This window comes from Trachypithecus francoisi, unplaced genomic scaffold, assembly GCF_009764315.1.
Source record: "Trachypithecus francoisi isolate TF-2019V2 unplaced genomic scaffold, Tfra_2.0 Lachesis_group2, whole genome shotgun sequence".
NCBI classification, from domain to species: domain Eukaryota; kingdom Metazoa; phylum Chordata; class Mammalia; order Primates; family Cercopithecidae; genus Trachypithecus; species Trachypithecus francoisi.
This window is the reverse complement of record NW_022681465.1, coordinates 176101673-176123979: the sequence shown is the minus strand read 5'-3', so window position 1 is coordinate 176123979 and position 22307 is coordinate 176101673. Positions and strand designations below refer to the sequence as shown.

General features: G+C 43.4%; 1 protein-coding gene across 2 annotated transcripts in view; it reads left to right on the top strand.

Annotated features, from left to right (window-relative positions):
- Nucleotides 1–22307, top strand: part of LOC117065987 — a 118921-nt gene that overhangs the window by 85718 nt on the left and 10896 nt on the right. The window contains exon 3 of one of the 2 annotated variants that reach the window (XM_033181484.1): nucleotides 19761–19891. The exons of the other annotated variant lie outside the window; for it this stretch is intronic. Within the exon in view, the coding sequence (XP_033037375.1) occupies nucleotides 19761–19891 (131 nt within the window). The remainder of the gene's footprint in view (nucleotides 1–19760; nucleotides 19892–22307) is intronic. 2 annotated transcript variants of the gene reach the window in all.

Here is a 22307-nt window from a genome sequence, read left to right as displayed (position 1 = left end):
GCAAATAAGGATGAGGGACATAGAGCTGGAAGGTCACAGTCAACAAGTATTATGGTGGTTTGTACTGTATGAACCTAGCTAAACTAAAGCTACAGTCCCCTGATTTCCCTGCTTTGCATGGTTCCTAATGAGCCCTGGCTACATGAGACATTTTGAATAAAATTTTGGAAGGTGGAGGTGAAGCAAGAACCATGGTTCTTAAGCTCTGAATGTGAGTGCAGGGCACCAAGCATATGTGGGTGCTGATCGGCAGGTGTTGTAGGCCAGCACCTGCTTCTGCAGGTCTGCCAGCTCTGACCAGGTCTCCTTTTTCAGCTTCTCTGAGTCCTGTGCCAGGTGATTATGCCATTATGTGGTAATGGGCACTGGCTTCTCCTGTAGGTCACCCATAGCACTGAGGTGGTAAGAGGCAGAAATGGGTTTCAACTTGTCCACCTGGGTTCCCGCTGTCATGGGAATCCTAGCTCATCCTTGCAAATTCCAGTTTGTCCTTGTTCTCACCCATATCCCACTCCCTTCTCAACTGACTGACTGGCTGACCCATAGTGACTGCAGACTCTCAGATACCAGCTGCAAAAGCAACAGCTTGCATAGACTGCATCACCAGCATGGTCTGCCACTACCATTGCAGAAGGTCTGACTCCTGCAAGTACTAAGTCTTTATTCTTTTTTCTTTTTTTTTCTAGATGTAGTCTTGCTCTGTCGCCCAGAGCTGGAGTGCAATGGCGTGATCTTGGCTCACTGCAACCTGTCTCCCAGGTTCAAGCAATTCTCCTGCCTCAGCCTCCTGAGTAGCTGGGATTATAGGCACGTGCCACCACGCCCGGCTAATTTTTGTATTTTTAGTAGAGATGGGGGTTCACAATGTTGACCAGGCTGGTCTCGAACTCCTGGCCTTGTGATCCACCTGTCTTGGCCTCCCAAAGTGTTGGGATTACAGGCGTGAGCCACCACGCCTGGCCAAGAGTCTTTATCCACACTTCATCCACAGTGCTTGTGCTTCTCTGATGAAACCTTGCCTGATTCAATTAGTATGGCAGGTAACATTGGTGGAATCCTTGTTATGTGCAAACTCCAATGTCATGCCTTGTCTAAGAGAGCTTACATGCAAATGAGTGCAATGGGAATCCTTAAATCCCTCACTTCAGGAGTTAGATCCAATTAGTATAGTAGTTAACACTGGTGGAGTCCTCGTTATATGCAGACTCCAATGTCATGCCTTGTCTAAGAGAGCTTACATGTGAATGAGTGCCGTGGGAACCTTTAAATCCCTCATTGCAGGGATTAGAGACTGAGGCATGAACCTCTCCCTGTTATTCCTGGGCTGTTCAGGTTAGGATTGGGGTTGATGTCAATGTGGCAGGATTTCTGCACATGACTACAACTGGAGAAACAACTGTTCAACAAAACTGGGATGGCAAAGATGCAAAAGCGGCTTCAGATTGCCATGACTGGAGGTGAGCGATGTACACAGCAGTTTCTTTTCAGTTCAGCAGATATTTGCTGCCTCTCTCCTGTGAACTGGTGATAGGAAGAAATACCAGGGAATCTCATGTCCCAGATTTGGGGATGCATTTGCCTTTTTAAGGGACAGCAGCCCCCCTGGTCTTTGAATGATGTGGCCCAGGAGACAGTGAGGGGCAGCAAACATTTCCTTAGGAGTGACCCTCTGAGAGGCAGTGCTGGAGGACGTTTCCATGCTGTGCAGGAGTAAAGGCTCCCAGCCATCACTGAGCAACAAGGCTGCGTGGATCTAAAGCAGGATGAGATGAGGTAAAAACATCCAAAATTGAAGTAAAATATTCGACAATGTACATATTCATGTGAGGAAAACATGGGGACGTGGAGAAAGAAGAGGAACAGAAACAGCATACCTCCCAAAGCACACTTTTATAGAGCAATAAAATGAAACCTCAATGTCTGTCACCATTCAAAGTGCCATAATTTTATCATCCTTCCCACGCAATGCTGTGCTATTTTGAGTTCTGTTATTTTTTTCTCTCTCACCTCAGTATGCCCAAGATGTCTGACAAACGAATGTGTAAGAAAACGCTTTATTTTTCTCAGCAAGGATGGAGAATTTATTATGAGATGCACATCTCAGCACATGCTGCCTCCTTCATGTCGTCATGCCCTGCCCGGCAATAGATGGCGGCTGAGAGCAGAAAGCCAATTAATTTCCCTCATATGGTCTCGTGCCCAGAAACTGAAGCCCTGTTGCTCTTTGCTAGTGATTCCTTTCCTTAGTCATGGATCCAAGCAGAACAGAAGAATGCCAGCTACCCTTCTGCAAAGACAATATACCTCCCTTCTCCCTTACACATAGTGTGCCAAAGATTTCTATGCTGCTTTGTCTAGTTTCCTTTGTTAAAAAACAAGAGCAAAACAAAACAAAAAATCCTTGGAACTCTCTTGAGGACAAAGAAGGAGAGCCAGAGGAAGTGGAAGCATTTGATGTTATCTTATTACCATCTGTTCACCTAAGTTTGATATTCAGTCAAATGAACAACTGAGAATCCATGTAAACCAGGAGACTGATGATCGTCCTCGCTTATCCCGCTCCTTCCCCCGCTGCACTTTCTAACCAGGCCTCCTGCATTTCAGGACCACTGAAACTGTAACACATGTGTGTATCTTACCACTGTTGGCCAGGCCAGAGCTGCAGGCTAGGCTCAGGCAGGTCCTGGAGTTGCATCGCTGCTCGAACTACATTGTCTGGGCTTGTGAGGTGTCAGGAAAAGCGAGATCACCCTGCCTGCAATGCTGGGGCTGAGACAGCCCTGAATTGAGCATCAGAGGCCACATTGTTGTAAGAATATGGTGTTTTCAGCAGAGAAACAAGCCATTACACTTAAGGAGATAAAGCTGCTAGCCATCTCCAGCAGGGAATGCGTTCACTGCGACTCACAGCTCGAGACATGGCCATAGACTTGTCAGCTTGAACAGCCAGCCATCTGCTAAGACCAAGTCATTTGTCTTTGCAATTTCATGACACCTCACCTTAAAAAGGGAACTGAGCCAGTTTGAGGCATGGGCTTGGGTCTATTCTAACTATGATAATAAAAAGTTATGTTTCCCTGGGAAGGTTTTGAAGCCACAGCAAAAAGGTGAGTACCTGGATTTAATTCTCCATTGCTAGGTGCCCCCAACCCCCCTCATTTGTTCTAGCACCCCAAGCAGATGTTCTTACTACCTGCCATGTGTGCTTCTCTGTGGGGGAATCAGACCTAAATGAGTCCTATCATGCTTGAAAGATTTATTTTACAACATAAATACATTATCCCCTCTCTCCAAACATGTTCAATCCTAGTTCACAGTTCCCCTAAAACTCTTTTTGCTGGACATTTTACTGTTCTTGTAAGTGGTGTGCTTCTTTGTTACCTCTAAGACCACATCATCTCTACCTGGAAAGCTCATCTGAGAGTTCCAGTTTCCCAAACTTACTCATTCTTAAGGTTAAGCACAAATACCATGTTCTCCCTGAAGCCTTGCCTGACATGCCCCTGCCTCCATCCCCCACCCCAGAGCATCACCTTCTCCTCTAGACTCCTATAGCAATTTATTTTCACCTGTTTTAGAGATCTCATTCATTTCTGCATCAATTAATTGTTGTCTAGTGATATGGTTAGGCTGTGTTCCCACCCAAATCTCATCTTGAATTGTAGCTCCCACAATTCTCTCATGTAATGGAATGAGGGACCCGATGGGAGATAATTGAGTCATGGGGACAGATCCCTTATACTGTTCTCAGGGTAGTGAGTAAGTCTCACAAGATGTGATGGTTTTATAAGGAGTTTCCTCTTCTGCTTGGCTCTCATTGTCTCTTGCCTGCTGCCAGGTAAGATGTGCCTTTCACCTTCTGACATGACTGTGAGGCCTCCCCAGCCACGTGGAACTGTGAACCCATTAAACCTTTCCTTTTTTAAAAAAATAAATTACCCAGTCTCAAGTTATGTCTTTATCAGCAGTGTGAAAACTGACTAATACATCTAGTTTCAGAGTATAGTGGTCAAGTATATGGATTCTGGAGGCAGCTTTCTGGGTACACACCCTGGCCTAGGCATTTATTGTGCATCACTTTCTTTATCTGAAAGATGAGGATAATAACAGTAACTACCACATGGGACTATTGTGCAAATCAAATGAGTAAAACCAAGCTGAGTATGCAGAACAGAGACTGGCAGTGCTCAGCAATGTTAGTTGTGGTTATTACTATATTAAATATTATTATTATATCTTCTTTAAATTTCTAGATGGTAGGGGCTCATCTTGTCTATCTTTGTGCTCTACCACAGAGCACCTTGCATACTGATACATGTTTATAAAATAAATAAGTAGATAGCCAAAGAATAAATAAGACTTCTATATTTTACAAGTTGATTCAATTTTCCTCCATTAGTTTTGAGGTACAGGGAACTTGCTAAAACCGATTTAAATTTCAGATGACACTATGACCACATTGTCTTAAATATAATACATCAGGTGATCATCCTGTGAAGCAGGTTCACTGTGCACTGCTTACCAACTTGTCTGTATTCAGTAGGTCAAAACACCCTGCCCCCAACAAGTTGCATGAAGTGGATTTATTACTTACAGAGAGGCAGCAAGACACAACAGAGGCCTAATATTTACTGCAGTCAGTCCCCCAAGGCTCAGAAATGCTCCAGGTATCCTGCCTGGGAGGAATAGAGTCTCCTCTTACATTGCAGCTAAGGGACTTGGGACAGCAGCCCACACTGGGTTTTGTACCCCGGGTGAAAACACTGAAGGTCATCCTGTTTTTTGGGGGTATTGGAACAGAGCCCAGGCTGTTCAGGCCAGTTCCCGCGTAGCTCAGGATGTTGCACTCCCACTCCCAGCACCATCTGTAGTTCTTATTTTTATTATTATTATTATTTTTTGAAACAGAGTTTTGCTCCTGTTGCCCAGGTTGGAGTGCAATGGTGGGATCTCAGCTCACTGCAACCTCCGCCTCCCGAGTTTAATCAATTCTCCTGCCTCAGCCTCCTGAGTAGCCGGGATTACAGGGGCCCGTCACCATGCCTGACTAATTTTTTGCATTTTTAGTAGAGATGGGGTTTCTCCATGCTGGTCAGGCTGGTCTCAAACTCCCGACCTCAGGTGATCTGCTTGCCTCGGTCTCCCAAAGTGCTGGGATTACAGGTGCCGAGCCACCTCGCCTGGCCTCTAGTTATTCCTGAGAACCACAAGCAAGAAAGAGGGAGAACTGGGTGGGCCTAAGGCCACCAGGAAAGCTGTCGTGCACTTTCCATCTCAAAATGTCATCTCATGCTATCACTGCCCAAAGGCAATACTGAGACCCTCTCGCTGGCATTATGTGGAGGTGGCATAAAGACAGTCCTGGCCCACTAAGTCCATAGCCCAAACCAAACCTTGTAGCTATAGCCCAGTAATAAATAAATCACTGCTGGGCTTAGCCTATCTAGTAGTGTTGGCATCTGGCAATATTGCCTGGCTCACTGTGTCGAGATTGGCCAGTTAGGCCAGAGGTGGGGTCTGGAAGTAGAAGTTCAAGATATGGGAGCACCTCAGATCTAGGAAGGGCCTTGGAGAAGCCATGGAATTTCATCGTAGCCATAGTGTGAGCCCTCACATTTTAGGGGTGTCCCTACACAAGTACTGAAGATCATTTTGTAAAAAGACCTAGTTGTTTCTCTTAAGCCTGGGACCTTTGTGGTTTCTGTCCCACCTCTCTGGAATTCTAGGGCAGATGGGAGAAAAATGTCTTCATAGGAAAAAGAAGGGAAAGGGGTAGGGTGCGGAGGGGAGAGACAAAGGGAGAATGCTGTTGTTGGCGTTTTGGAGAGGAATAACCACAGAGAAACTTACCGGGAAGAAAAAGAAGAAATTTCAATTTTGATATATTTTTCTACCATTGCTACCATGAACACAAGAACAATGGAACCTGTCTGAAATACTGATCAACTGAAGGAGGGTGAAGAAGGCATGCACCCAGAGAAGACAAGCTGTGTAAGTGCTGGCCCAGACAGGCCAGTCTGTGGGGCAGAGTGCAGCTCCGGGTGGATGTGGGTGGTGGAGGTGTCATGGAGCTGAGTGATATAGGGGGACTCATAGTTCTTTTCTTTCTTGGTGAAAAATTTGCAATTTTTACACCGTGGCAGAGCAAATGGAACTGTGACTTATGATTCACAATTTATGTAGTTTGACACCTCTATCATGTTTCTTGAGGGCACAAAGCTTTATTGCACTCCAAGAAGCTGTGGAGGTGAGAGAAGGAACCGTGCCCACTTCATCTCTGAAGTCATGTTTATGGCAGGTGTTTATTTATTTAAATTCATTCACTCAACTAAAAAGCATTCTTTGAGCAGGGTTTGAGTCTGGGGTTGCTTACAGAACTATGCAGGAAAGAGCGTGGACTCAGGAAGTTGACTGGAAAACAAGGAAGGAAGGTGAGTCTTGAATAAATTAAGAGTCCGAATCCTGCCCAGCAATAGCCTAGACGTGATTGTAATGCAGCATAAAATTTCTCTGTTTTATGATTTATTTGACTTCAGTTAATAAGCACCAGGGAAAGGCAAATGTGTGCCCTTCGTGCTGAGATGACTGTCTCTATGAGGGGATCCACACAGAACCCGAAGCAGCAGCCCAGACGCTTCGCTTTCAAACTTCTGAATACAGCAGATTTCTGTTGAAAACAAATATGATTACATTGGTTAAATAACTTCAGGACCAAATAATATCTTGGCAGACTCAGTTGCGGTCTTAAGCACAAGTGTCTCTCGAGCTAGCAATTAATTGCCACCCAGATCACAGGGAAAGTGGGGCTGCACCGAGGGGGCTGCTTCTGCTGCGGTATTGCCTGTGCGCACAATCCAAGAAGGTGGTGTCCCTCGAGGTTTCAGGGCAAGGTGTGGCTGATGCCAACCTGACTTCTCTTCCTGCTCAGCTGTGGTAGACACAAGACAGTGGGAAGGGAATTGTATCAACAACTGAGCTGTGTGGCAGCCTGAATATTCCGCGTGGTAATTACCTCCCTGGCCAGGCCCTTTGCCCCACCCCCCATTGGAAATCAAGGTTGCATTGTGTTGGGAGCTCACAAGTTGGAGGCTCTATGTTATGGGGGAGGGGTGCCAAGTCCCATATCATGGCCTGAGGTCATCCCAAGTAATACTCTCTCTGATGACCTAGAGCTCCTCGTCCATGATCGGGGTCCACTTCCTTGCCTGAGATAGTGTCACAAAGGGCCCGCTCTCTGCCTAGCCAAGGCCCACCTGCATTTCTTTTTTTTTTTTTTTTTTTTGTTGAGACGGAGTCTGGCTCTGTCGCCTGGGCTGGAGTGCAGTGGCCGGATCTCAGCTCACTGCAAGCTCCGCCTCCCGGGTTCCCGCCATTCTCCTGCCTCAGCCTCCCGAGTAGCTGGGACTACAGGCGCCGCCACCTCGCCCGGCTAGTTTTTTGTATTTTTTTAGTAGAGACGGGGTTTCACCGTGTTAGCCAGGATGGTCTCCATCTCCTGACCTCGTGATCCGCCCGTCTCGGCCTCCCAAAGTGCTGGGATTACAGGCGTGAGCCACCGCGCCCGGCCTCACCTGCATTTCTTTAGGGCTACAGAAATCCTGGTCACAGCACACCCCATAGAAGATCCCAGAACCCCCATGACCACCTTACCCCTAGCCCATCCACTAACATGACCCTCAGGAGGACCCACACAATGCCATGTAAAAGGTAGCTAAACTGTTTCTTATTTATTGGATGATAGACAAAGTTGGGAGTGCAAAATAGAGGGGCTTCTGGCAATGTCTGTCTGCATTTTAGAGGAATTTACCCCAGACCTAGCAACCCCATTTCTGGGAATCTATTTACAGATATACCTGTACATGTATTCAGTATGTAAAAGACTATTCACTGTGATATTATAAATCAAAGATTAGAATCAAAGTGAGTGCCCATTAATAAGGAACTGTTTAAGTAAGGTACATCTACACAATGGAATACTATGCTGCTATAAAAATAATGAAGTAACTCTGGATGAATTGATATGGAACTATCTCTAGGATATCTTGCAAAGTGAAAAAAGCAAGGTGCAGGACAGCATATACTGTGTGCCGCTTTTTATGACGGTGCTTCTCAACCTTTTTAAAAATCATTATCACTTCCCTAAGAAGACATTTTAAAACATTTTTCCTAATCCCCACCCTCCCATGAAATTTTAATACAATGCATATTTGTTTATGTAGTATATGTGTTATGTGTATCTGTGATTTATACATAAAAAGAGTAAGAATTTTTCACTCCCAGAAACCAATTATCACCATCTTGGGGGTGATATTACCCCCATTGAGAATGGCTGTTCAATAAGAAAAGGAGAAAATAAGTATATTATATAACAAAATGGAAGGATACATAAGAAATTAATAAAAAGGAGGGGAGAGAATAAGGAGCTGAAGGCATACGTGTGAGCAAGATTTCTCTATGTATTCGTTTTTATATGGTTTTTGGTTTTTCAACTATGCAAGTGCATTACCTATTCAAAAAATTAAATCTAAAGACATATAAATTCACTTTTTCTAAAATAAAATGAACAAATAAAACAGACATCTGAGGAACTCCCAAACAAAACAAACAAGCAAAACCCCCAGCTCTATTAATGTTCTCCTTCAAACCACTCAAAGCCCCTCCCCAGCTTGGAATCCACCTTCTGTTCACAGCTGTGCATCCCGGCCGCACCCCACAAGGGGACCTCTGCTCTCTAACAGAGTCTTTTGTCCCCCCATGTTGATTTTTCAGCACCAAGGGAAGCTGAGAACACATCCTGCACTGTTATGAGGGCTCTTCTGGTGTGGGTTAGTTTGGAAGACTGTAGCCTGCATTTTAAAATCATCAGGGTGTTTCAAAGCAGGAGGAAGAGGCTGCAAAGGAGCTGTGAGGAAGCAAGTGCCAGCCCTTCTGAGAGAACGGGAAATGAGGGAGGAACATGCTCGTGTCCTCTCTTCCTCCCAAGAGCACACACAGGTTCTCATTAGGGAGGGACTGGGATTCTGGTAGTGGCAGGTACAAGGGCAGAGATCCTGCGCCTGCTCAGATTCCATGTCCTTCAAAGTCAGCTGGCCCAGTTGGCTTCCTCCAACAGAGAGTATTTCCTTTTTCCTGAGGGCGCGCTCCAGAGGCGGAAAGGCCAGGCTGAAGGTTGATTAGTAGACCAGAAACTCCATTGTGGGATTAACAAAACAAAACAAAACAAAGCAAAACAAAACACTGAGGCTCACACTTCAATGTATCACCAACTTTAATTTGATTGTGTAATGAGGCACGATAAATAAGATTTGCATGATTGCACCCTTTCCTTTGCTTAAATATCAAACATTGCAATGAATATTTGGAATAAATGGCTGCCTTTGAAATGAGTTTTGTTTTAAAAATACTTCAATAAGTCACCTAGAGAGAAGAGAGTCAGCACATTTAAGTCAAGTCCTGATTGTTGCCCAAACTTCAATTTCCTCATCTGTAGAATGGGTATAATAATGGTTCACTGTAACTACAGTTGGTCTCCTTCCACCCAGTATATGTGGGTTCCAATTGTGAGTTGAAAATATTTATTAAAAAGGGGTGGTTGCATCTGTAGTGAACATTTAAGACTTTTTTTTCCTTGTTATTATTCCCTGAACAATACAGTATAACAATTGTTTATATTGTATTAAGTATTAGAGGTAATCTAGAGATGATTTAAAGTACGTGGGAGGATGTGTGTGGTTTACATGCAAATACTATACCATTTTATATAAGGGACTTAAGCATGCATGGATTTTGGTATCCTCAGGCAGTTTTGAAATCAGTTCGCCATGGATACTGAGAGATGACTATACATGAGAATGCTGCTGTAAAAAGTGAATGATATAAGGAATGTTTCATAACAGTAAGATACTGTCATTGTTGACATTGCCATTTTTAGGAGGGGGTCGGAACTTTGCTTTTTAGAACTCCATAGACGACACTCAACAAACATGTTGGGCTGAATTGTTGAGCTAAATTGAAATCTTTCTGTTCCATTGAGGGAGATTCTAGAACAAATATATCTCTTCAGTAATGTGAATTTGTTTCCCTACTTTTAAAAAATACGGAGAGATATCCACATGGATATCCACAGATACGCTGTATATTCATGTAGAGGATTTAGATATCCAGCGGTTGCATGGAAAATGGCAGTTTTTATTCATGCTTTTGGTGCTGGATTTTATACCCTGTTGTCACTATCTTTCTGTTGGGCCTCAGGTTTGTCACTTAAAAGTTCTGATTTCTCTCCTCTTTCCCTCCCTACGTGTTGCTCTTTGGACCACACAGTGGGAAATGCAACTTGTCTTAGGAAGCAAATTATCTTTTTTCTGCGAGGCCACACTAACCCTGGGTTCTAGACTGTAAACACTGGGGTGCTTCTTTCAGAATTGCCTTGTCCTTTAGCATCATCATTTCATATCTGAATTACCATCAAACCTGCTTACCTTACTACCTTGAGTTCCTAGCAGAAGATTCAGAGCTTTTTCTGTTTTTTTGTTTTTGTTTTTGTTTTTGTTTTGAGATGGAGTCTTACTGTGTTGCCCAGGCTGGAGTGCAGTGGCACGATCTCGGTTCACTGCAAGCTCCGCCTCCCAGGTTCACACCATTCTCCTGCCTCAGCCTCCCGAGTAGCTGGGACTACAGGCGCCCGCCACCTCGCCCGGCTAATTTTTGTATTTTTAGTAGAGACGGGGTTTCACTTTGTTAGCCAGGATGGTCTCGATCTCCTGACCTCGTGATCCACCCACCTCAGCCTCCTAAAGTGCTGGGATTAAGGCGTGAGCCACTGTGCCCGGCCGCTTTTTCTGTTTTAAATTTCTAAAATGCTTATTGAAGAAAGAAGTTTTCAAATAAGCATGTAAAATAAGCGTGAAAGAAATAGCAATTACTCATGATCATACTACTTAGATATATAGAATGTTAATATCGGGTGTGTAGACATCTGTGTACAGTCATGTGCTACATAATTATGTTTTGGTCAGTGAGACAGATGGCATAAACAGTTGTGATCCCATAATATTATAATACTGTATTTTTACTGTACCTTTTCTATGTTTAGATATGTGTAAATACACAAATGCATACCGTTGTGTTACAACTGCCTACAGTATTCAGTGTAACATGCTGTGTAGGTTTGTCGCCTGGGAGCAATGGGCTATACCATATAACCTAGGTATGTAGTAGGCTGTACATCTAGGTTTGTGTCAGTATAGATGAGATGACCTTTGAACAACTTGGGTTTGAACTGCTCATGTCCACTTACAAACATGGATTTAATTTCAATAAATCTCTCCTGCCTCCCTTTCCACTTCCTCCACCTCTTCCACTCTTCCATCTCTGCCATCCCTGAGACAGCAAGACCAATCCCCACTTCCTCCTCCTCCTCAACCTAATCCATGTGAAGACTATGAGGATGGAGACCTATATGATAATTCACTTCCACTGAACGAATCGTGAATGCATTCTCTCTTCCTTATGATTATCTTAATAACATTTTCTTTTCTCTAGTTTACTTTGCTGTAAGAATACAGTATATAATACATGTAACCTATAACATATGTGTTAATTGATTGTTTATGTTATTGGTAAGGCTTCTAGTCAATAGCAGGCTATTAGTAGCTAAGGTTTTGGGGACGTCAAAACTTATATGTGTATTTTCATGGGGGATTGGAGCCCTTAACCCCTTCAATGTTCGAGGGTTAAGTGTATACTCTGATGAACACAACAATAAAATCACCTAACAATGCATTTCTCAGAACATTTCTCCCTTGTTAAGTGACACATGACTGTATTCAGTTTTATATATACATGAGTAGATATACATATATATGTGTGTGTATATATACATTTATATGTGTATAGAGAGAGAAATGTATGTTTAGGTATATGTATATATATTTATGTGTGTATTTACTCATTTTGCTTTTATGTGCAAATAGGATCACACAACACATACTATTTTGTGATATGCTCTATGCCTTTAAAAAGACTTGATAATATGGCAAACAACTTTCTATATCAATAAACGTATTTCTTATCCATTGTTCTCGGCCTCCACATTTAAAAATTTATTTTAATTTTTGACCAAGATAAGCTTGATATAATAAATATCCTTGCACAAATTCTTTGTACAGACTTAATTCTTTCTTTAGTATAAGTTCTGAAAGGTAGAATTACCTGCTGGGTCAAAAGCCTGCACATGACACATGATAGCAAATACAGAACATACACCAATTTGTACTCTTACCAGCAGTGTATGATGGTGCCCCTTTGCCTATTAGCATTGGCTTTTATCTTTTTATTTAATCTTGCCAACTTGTATTTTTTAACTTTCTTTGTGTGTGTGTGTAGGAAGTTATATATTTTCTCATTTTTTTTTCCTGCAACCTGCTTAATATTGTCCTTTTCAAGGAGGGTATTCGTTATTTTCTTGTAGATTTGTAAGATCTCTTTATTTTTAACACATGTCAGTTGCTGTCTTAGTCTGCTCAGTCTGCTATTACAGACCATAGACTAGTCTATGGTTTATATTTTAAGCCATACACCAGGTGGCTTATAAACAGGAAATATATATATTTATTTATTTATTTTAAATGTTAAGTATATAGATTTAAATATATATACACACACACACACACACATGCACACACACACACACCTATTCTCACAGTTCTGGAGGCTGGGAAGTCCAAGAAGAAGGTGCTGGCAGATCACTGTCTGGTGAAGGCCCACTTCCTGGTTCATGGGCAGCTGTCTTCTCACTTGGTAAAAGGGATGAAGCAGCTCTCTGGGGTTTCTTTTACAAGGGCACCAATCCCATTCATGAGGACACCACCCTCATGACCTAATCACCTCCTAAACATCCCACCTCCTAATACCGTCACACTGGGGGTTAGGTTTTCAGCATGAAATTTGGGGGATATAACATTCAGTCTATAGTAGTTGCCCAATCTAGCACTCAGCATTAGCTAGCCCTTCTGGCCTGTGTGTTCTGCATCCAGTCCAAGTACTACTACCAGACTAATTTTCGTAAAACTCTAACAAAAGGAGGCTGAACGTAAAAGCCTGCAATTTCCCCATAGTTTCACCCAATGTTTTCTCTATGTTGTTTATTGGATTCCATTTGCTTTCCCATCTCAACTCAACCAGAAATTTCATTTTTCCCAGCCAATTAAAGCAAGGTCATTCCTACCCCTAAGTTTCCAATTCAGTTGTTCCCATTTCTCAAGTTCGAGACCAAATATCACTTCTTTCAGGAAGTTTCTCTGATTTTTCCAGCTCTCATTGTTCTCCCTTTGCGCTCCTGGAAAATGTGCTGTCTCTATCACATATTTTAGCAGTTTGGCTAAATATTATTTTATATAATTTGTTCATTCATATGTATTTTTTCATTGATTGAAGAAGGACCCAGAGATTTTTTGCATTTTATTTTTTAATTGACAAAATTATATATATTTATGGTATACAATATGATGTTTTAAAAGATGTATACATTGTAGAATAGCTAAATTGAGCTAAATAATATATGCATTATGTCACATACTTAACATTTTTTTTGTAGTGAGAACACCTCAAATCTACTATCTTGGCTATTTTCAAGCGTTCAATACATCAGGATTAACTATAGTCACTATGTTGTATGATAAACCTCAAATCTTGCAGTAATACTTGCAAGGACAGTGTTTTTAATATTCCTAAATGTCCTTTAGAGATTGAGGCAGAGATGATCAGTTGTTAACATGACTAGCTAATTCACTGGTTGAGAAAGAAAGGCCTTGAACTTCTGTGCTCAAAAGCAAAGCTGGAATACATAAGAATATAGAAGGTAACTATCAATGATGAATTTTTTTACCTTTTTTTTTCTGGCAAAACATATACAACACTCTAGTAAATCAGAGAGCAAGATATTTAAAGGGAGATTAAAAGGGTCTTCCTAACTGTATCTGGTTCAGCTCCACATGGCAAATGCTTCATAAAGAATCATAGAAAAGTGGGCAATTCTTCGACTGTAATACTTAGAAGAGGACATAGGTATGGTTGGTTCATTGCCAGAAAGCAAGTTTGTCCACTCACCAATTATGAGTACTCGTGGGGCCCCAAGAATTGCGGAGGGGCATGAGTATCCAGGTGTCACACCAGAGGGATGCTGAGTATGTTGTTGTAAGAGGATTTGGGCTCCGCTTGTTCACAGTAAGTCATCTGCTAGCAAAACAGCCTTAAGGATATTGACTGCCTCTCAGGGGCAAAACTTTAAAAGGCTACTATGATAATGAAGACTTTGAATATTTGCTCTAACTTCCTGTGAAGGGATGAATAGAAGAAGGAAAGAAGGGGAAGAGGAGAAAAGAAAGTCTCATTTTGCCACAGGACAGAAAAAGAATGTATGCAGAGGGATAGAGGAGGCAGCGTGAAGTGATATTAAGATGAGACCCCCAAGATCCAAATCCTAAGCCTGAATGCAGGTGGGGGCTCTGAGCAGTTTCAAACTCTTCCTTCCTCAGTTTCAGTCCATACAATGAAATGAGGAAAACAGTGGACATCTCTGGTACTTCACAGAGATATGGCTAGAGTATGATGCCATGAGAATACTGAGGTTTTGTAATAAGGCTAATAACTATTATTTCAGTGTGCAGTGATGAAGCTGTCATGACTGTTTTGAGAGGAGCTCGGAATGCTTAAGGGCTGTCATTCTTCCATCATGGCCACATGAGGCAAAAGTGGGTGTGATTTTACCATGTCTTGTTTCAGATTCTACAGCTGACAAGGATATGGGAACTTGTTCTTGACCAGAAATGGTGATTGTGGAGGGGCCAAAATTATTGCTCACATCTGTGGATCTGTGGCTCTGTGAATTCTACATATTGCAGAAAGAGCAAATCTCTTCTTCAGCCTCAAGGCTCTCTGGAGCTGGCTGCTCTACATGGCTGTGCCGGGTGAGGCTCCCGGGCATTGCTGGTATGGGCGAGGAGGTAGGGGAGCTAGCTGGGGTGTGCAGGGGTGTGCAGAACCACATGAGGTTCTGCAGGCTTCACTGTACCAGGGCCTGCAGGACCACCTCCCTGAAGAGCAGAGGGAGCACAAAGGAGACCCCTGCCTGTGTTTTTCCTACAAAACTACTATTTTAAAACCTAAGCCAACCATTGTAAATGGAACATTTCACTTACAAACACAGATTTCCTGCTTCTCTTGAAAGGTCTGCCGACCTGAAGACATTGGATGTGCATCCTCTCATGAAGTTGCTGTCCATTTGCCTCAGTCCCCACTTGCCTGCTCCAGTCCCTTCTGATACCTGCTGGAGCTCATAGTGGACTTTAGGGAAGAAAAAAGCGGCCTCCAGGGTGGGAGGTGCCCTCTGCTGCTAGACCCCTAACCCCTTTAGAAACAGAACTGGGAGCAGAGCACACTATTAAAAAGAGACCGGGGACTGTTGGGCAGCGTGGTTTTCCACACTCTCCCTTCTCCCTCTGAAGAAGCAGATGACAGCAGCGAAGATGCACTGAGCTGCTAAGGAGAGTGGATCTGGACACCACAGCATTTCCTATTCACGCGAGCTCCGTGAGAACAACGTAGGCCTGAAGCTTTCCTGAATGGCGGAGCTTGTCTGGGTTTGCTTTCCCAAGTGGAGCAGCAGCACAGCTGGGACCCAGCGGGGTGGGTCCTTAGGCTTTAATTGGAGCGAGGCATTCAGCCCTCCATGCCTCTCCAGTGAGCACTGCCAGCTTGCAAGGCCCCCTGGGACACCTATTCAGGAGGGAGACAGGAGGAGAGGCACTTCTGTTGCCTGAATCCCCCCCTGGCTTCTGACATTGGCCTTTTTTTTTTTTTGCACTGGAAATATTTTGCATCTGTACGCATCCTGTGCTGCTCTCAACTAGCTCTTTACAATTCTGAGGCTGTCATATCTTTTCTGGCTAGGGTAACGGCGGCTGCTCTGAGGCCTTCTGATAGTTCTTGTTTACCTCTAGGGGGTATTCCTTCTTTTAAGACAGGATTATGTAGCACACTCAGCTCTCTGCAAGCTGTTACACTCATTTCCCGGGGCTAGGCAGCGGCTCCTCCAATTCCCAGGCCTCAGAATGCAAAGTTTCCTGAGCCTCCTTCTAGGTTGCACTCTGTCCCCAGAAGGCCCCTACCCCAGGGGGTAACTGAGTGTCTGTTTCTACTCTTTTAGAAGCTGGCTTTATGAGGAAGAAAGGCCAGGAAGGGTGAGGTGAAGTGTCCTTGCGAGAGTCGGGGAGAAAATGCTGCCAATTTCTGAAAAGCTAAACAGCAATTTGAGAGTCATGCCATAGAACCTGCCTGCAGTTCATGTTCCAGGCAGGCAAAAGCAGCTCATGGCTGTTTGGGAGCATAGGGTTCTGCTTCTCAGAAAGGAAGAATGGAGAAGGTTTATCTTCCTAGAGCACAAGTTAGTAACTGTTTTTGGATTATGATTCTCTCAAGATATAAGAAAGCTATGGGCCCTGTAAGGTCCCAGTAGAGACCAAGAGGGGACTAATAAGGTTCCCAAGAGGGATTCTCATTGGTACATACGCAATACATATGATGCAGACACATCCCAAATAATTTCAGGAAGTTCGTGGGCCCTTTCACACCTGATGGAAGTTCAGCTGGTGGTCCGGAGCCCAGGAAAAATGTCTAGTTTTCAGTGGTGGGTGGCACAAAGCCCCAAAGGGCAACTCTTCCCTCATCAAGCCAAGCGGAAGAGGCCATTTTCTGGATAATTTAGATAGAACCTCCTCTCCCTCCCCACAGTATTTCTTTACACTTGGAATTCAAACCAAAAGTGCGTTGCTTGCTAGGTAAGTGGCACCTTCTCTGCTGGCCCTAGACTCCTGGGAACCACGGCCGTAGCTTCATGCACAGTTCCTGCTGGAGAGGGCTCTGCAATGCTGTGAGGACATGCTCTAATCAACTGAGATTTATGAGCTAGAAAATAAATCCTGCAGCACTGACTCCGTGTTTGGCCTATGATAATAAGAGTCCCTTATGGCCTTGAAGCTGGTGTCTTTGTACTGATTTATCATGCAGACTGTGGGGAGCCATAGGCCCCCTCTGCTAGCAGAGAAAGGAAGCCTTCTTGACTACATTTTGAATACATTTCTCTCCCAGTGGCAGGACAAGCTTCATGGACCCAGACCAAATCCCTTGGCAGTGTTGCTGGTGGTGGCCTTGGTTTCGGGCTATCAGCTCCAGCACCTGGCCAGAGGCCTGGGGCCAGGCCAGCGATGGGAGGACACTGGGTGGGCAACATAAGGTGGTTCTGCAGGCTTCACTGTACCTGGCGAGTTATGGCCCAAAGCCTCAGGGCCAACCAGAAGGGGGAAAAGGGGTTCCAGTTTCAGTAAGTTGGGACCCAGATTTGGCCATAGGCAAAGCTGCAGAGCCTGAGTTAGTTTGTTCTTAACTCTGCCGGCTTCCTTCTCGGCCGCCTCTGTGACCACCTGCTTAAATGTATATTCCTCCCGAGGACTGCCTAGCTGCTTTTTAGAAGAGCCCCCACTGTGTCCCTCAAAACATACACGTTAATAAAGTTCTTACTTCCAAATTGAAAGGTTCTTCCACATTTGAGCTTCAAAATGGACCTGTGAAGTAGACAGACTTAGTCCCTGCCTACCTTTTTCCCCCAATTCACCCCTGATTTTACAGATAAGGGATTCAAGATGGTGAGAAGACAGGGAGTTGGTGTTGATTAGGCGAAGGTGTGGCTTCTGCACAGCCTTTCTTCTGGGGTGAAAAGGGCCTGGATTCAAATTGAGGCCTTGCCCCTGGCTTGCAAAGTTGCTTCTTTAAAGGTTTTTGGACTATTCTGAACCTAAGTGTTTTCTTTTTTAATCTATAAAATAGAGATAATATAATGCATTGGGACTGATATGAAGATTAAATTAAAAAAAAAACATGGCAGGTGTTCAGTCATAGGGGTCATGCTGGCTGTATCTTCCACAGCCCACGCACTGTGTTGTTTTATTTTTTGTTGCTCATATGCCACTCATGTGCCATATCTTTACAGGGCCGTTTACCATTAATGATAACCCAATGTGAGCATCTCCCAGAGGCCACACTGAAAGGCCCCAGAGTCATTTATTTTGTTTCTATGCTACTCTAAGTAGCATGAACACAAAGGCACTTTCCATTCTCATGTATTTGGCAAATCACTCTGTGCATATTGCCAGAATCTCCTTGTTTACTCTCAGGTATGGGTTGTGAAATATATTAATATCAAGGCAGACAGAGCTGAGCTAAAGATTTCATATTTTCACAGTACACATTTTTTTCTTTTAACTCAGAACTCTCTATTAAAGCCTCTTATGACCTCCTGTCCTTTGCATTTGCAGTTGTCAGTTCTACCTCCCACACTCCCACTGTCACAGGTTGGTCAGTCCTCTGATCGCCCACTTGGCACTCCGATTCACCGACAGAATCAAGTCTCAATCCTTAGTTTGTCTTCTCGACTGTACAAACATTGTGCTTAAGTGGCCAAACACAATCTATGATGCCCACTAAAGGATGCTCTTTCCGCCCACTGTTCTCTCCATCTGCAATGCCTTCTTCACCAGCAACTCCACTGCCCTGCCTTCACAGATAGAATTTCCTTTCCAAAGTCCTCTCTCATCCATAGCTGGAAGCAACCTCCCTCCCTCAGAAGCCCCTAGCACTTAATTGTGTCTTTCATATACTATTTAATCACTTTCTACTTTGGAGAATATTCGTTCTAATCTACCTGGTTTAGCACCTCTCTCACAGAAATCTCCTTGAAGGCAAATTCCCTGCCTTATTCATCTTGGTAGCCTCATGATACCAAGCACAGTACCCTTCACATGTTTTCAAATGAATTAGTGAATTAAATAGATAGATTAAAAAGGTTTAAGTATAGAATAAAATGGTGGAACTAGTTTGAATGATTGAAGCGTGTGAATATATCTGAAGCAATGTAGTCATATTACTTTTAAGTATATGTCTTCAACTAGGCTGACCTAGTCTTGCTTCAGCCATATCTTTACGGAACCTGTTTTAATGAATAATTTATTTATTAATAATATATGCATAATTTATGTGTACTTTGTGCTTCTCAAATACTTCCCAGCTCTTTGGAAAGTCTTTTCCCCCAAAGTATTTTCATGTTTGTATTGAAAATAGAAATCTGGTTTACACTATTAATTTTTTGCTCCATAGATTGTGCGTAGGTATTTCAGCCCAACTCCTCTCTGAATGACCAAAATACATTTGGCAAAACACCAGTCCTGAGAGAAGCTCCATGAAAACAATGTATTTTGTGATCAAATACTTTTAGGAAACAGTGTATCCTATTCCTTCCTCTTGGAGATGGCCATGGACTAGTTTTCTATAGAAATGCTGCATTATTGGGTTCCACAGCAGGGAGGTTTTTGTTTTGACTGACCTCTTATCAATATGAGTAGGCTTCCTCTTCAATGCAGTCACCATTTGTTGGACTAGAGGGTGTGTATTCATTTCTGAACCCCCTTCCTGCTCACACAGCACCCCCCATAGAGGGGACAGACAGAGCTCTCCCTATTCCACTCAGCTCCACTCACCCTTGCCACGCCCACCTTCCACGATAGGCAAACTGCAGAGACTCCCACCTTCCAAGCCTTCCTAGTAGGTAATTTTAGGCTAAACCATATGAAATTGCCAGTAGTTGATCATCTTGTTAACCTAAAAATGGCAATTTCATATAGTTCAACTCAGTTCTTCCTCTCTGACTTCAGTGACACTCCACTCAGGGTAATGGACAAGATGGAGTTTGCAGAAGCGTCCTCTGTGGGCGCCTCTCACACCACCTCTCTGATCATCGTCTTCAGCCCTTTTTTTGGAAGCTCCTCCTCTTCTCATTCCTCAGGTAGGAATGTTTTCCACAACTCCACTTCATTTGGTCCTTACCTTTTAATACTCAGAGCTCATCCCCTCACAGTTTTGACTGGCCACTTTACGGAGATCCCACAGCTAACCTCACTCTCTCCTGAGATGCAGCCCTACATTTTACACCGCCAAGGTGGCACTACCATAGTCTTGCAGAGAGGAAAAGAATGTGATGGTTATGTCCCACCCTGTGATGGCCCCCACCCACCAAGGCCAGAGTGTGGATGGACCAGCACACCATTCCCCCGCTGGAGACATGGCTGAGGCCCCTGCTCCCCTACTCCCGAAAGGTGCCATGGTTCAATGGCTCTTTGTCCTTCATACAACTCCCTTCAGGCAGTGACTGTCAGGCAGAGGGTAAATCTCTTTCTACAGACAGGAAACTGAGGCCCTGAGGAGTAAAACAGCTATTGAGCATGGCAGACAAGGCAAGAGCCTTACTCAAGCCCAGAGCGCAAGCAGTATTATCAGCTTGGATTTAAAAAAAAAACAAAATGAATTAAAAACCAGCTCTCTTGTTGGTAATGGCATAATTATCATGTGATCGTGTGATCACTGCCTGCAATACGATATGAGGGGCCCCAGGAGACCGCGAGGCCTTGCCCAGTTCCATAAGCAAGTGGAGAAATCATGCTGGACACATCAGAACACATTTCTGGCTTCAGCTACCTGAGGAATGAAATATTCTCATATATGTAGTGGTCATATTTTATGCAACGGATGCTGTTTTGAGGGTCTTGCATAACTCAAGACAAATTTTCCCATAGCAATAAATGTAAAGTTGGATGTGTTCCATGAGAACATAAATCTCTAATTATTGTGTTGCCTTTTTGCTTTAAAGCTGCTTTTTATTTTCTTAGCATTATTTTTAATAATTTGCAGAGCCTTTTCCCACATTAACAGCACATCAGAGAGTGAGGGTGGGCTTCATTGTGGTGTTTTACCATATGTAACTTCCTTCGCAAAGATTTTGATTTGGGAGAGATTTTTACCAGCTTTAGCATGAACATTCGCATTCAGGAGTCTTTTAGATGACACCACTCTAATAGATTTTTTAAAGATAATAAATTATATCAGTAAAGATTATAATATTAGCAAAATAGTCACACAGATGCTAATGAATTCTTTGGTATATGTAAACAGTAACAAGATTCACAGATGACAGAGCCTGGAAAAGGATGGCTGGCATTTCTGTGGCCTAACACATGAGAAAAGTATATACTGTTTCCAAGGCCTTTTCCAGTCTTGGAATTCTGCAATTCTTGATGGATTTTTTTTTTTTTTTAATTGTGGAGGATTGTCATAGATTCCAATTCTGTGTATAATATGAGACTTTACCAATACTATTCTATACGGCATGGCTTCAGAACTGCACAATTAACCTTTTTATTCAATGTGATCATGCTGTGATAAGAGGGTCCCATGTGCCCTACCAGTTGGTCTCCACTGACAACAACGCAATGAAAACTAATAAACTGCCTCTTCTGCCCCCCCATTGCAAAACACCCAGGCGGGACATTCTAAGTGTGTGGATTCCCTGAATAGCTCTAGGGCAGGGGCTCTCAAAATGTGGTCCCTGATCAGCAACATTAGCCCCCACTGCAGGTCTGGTTGCAATGGAGATTCTGATTTAGTACTGCCGAGGGGGAGCCTGAGAGATTCTGCCTTCCTCATAAGCCCTCAGGGGCTGTAGATGCTGCTGGTTCACGGACCACACTTTGAGTAGCAAGGCTGTGGAGTGCTTTGGGGGCCCTTCCCTGCCTCCCATAGCTCTTCACTTACTTGCAAGTTCCTAAATCTACCTTTATTGTACAATTAAAAAAAACAGTTTAATGCAGCCGAAGTAACAGTATCAGTGATGAATCCTTCCTCAGGACAAAATAACCAATGACTTGCAAAGCACTCTGTCTTTTTGATGGTGGAGGGAGGATGAGGGCCCTGACTTCTACCTGGACGAGAAGCTAGATAAAGGAGTCTAGGTAAGCCGGAATCGCTTTTGAAGACTTGACTGATCATTCTGTGCAGGGCCGGCCGAACACGTACTAGGGACCACTGCAGCTTAGAATGTCTCAAGTTTCATGCTGCTTTTGTTACTTAATATGTCTGACTTCATATAAAGGAGCTTTGTTTAGGGGTGTGAGCTAATTGAGCATCAAGGTATATGATATAGACATTGCCCTCAAGGAATGTAATGAAATTTTTAACTGTTTCCAGAACAAGACTTAAGCAAACGAACTCTGTTCAGAAACCATGGCGATTTGTTTTCCGTTTTTAAGTACTTTTCCATTCTAGACAAAGAAGTTGGAAATCATGAAGGAGCATGCTTTCTTCTCCAAAAGCCATGGGTCCATTCCATGTCAGAATATATTCAGCTTCTTGGGCAAATGAGATGACAA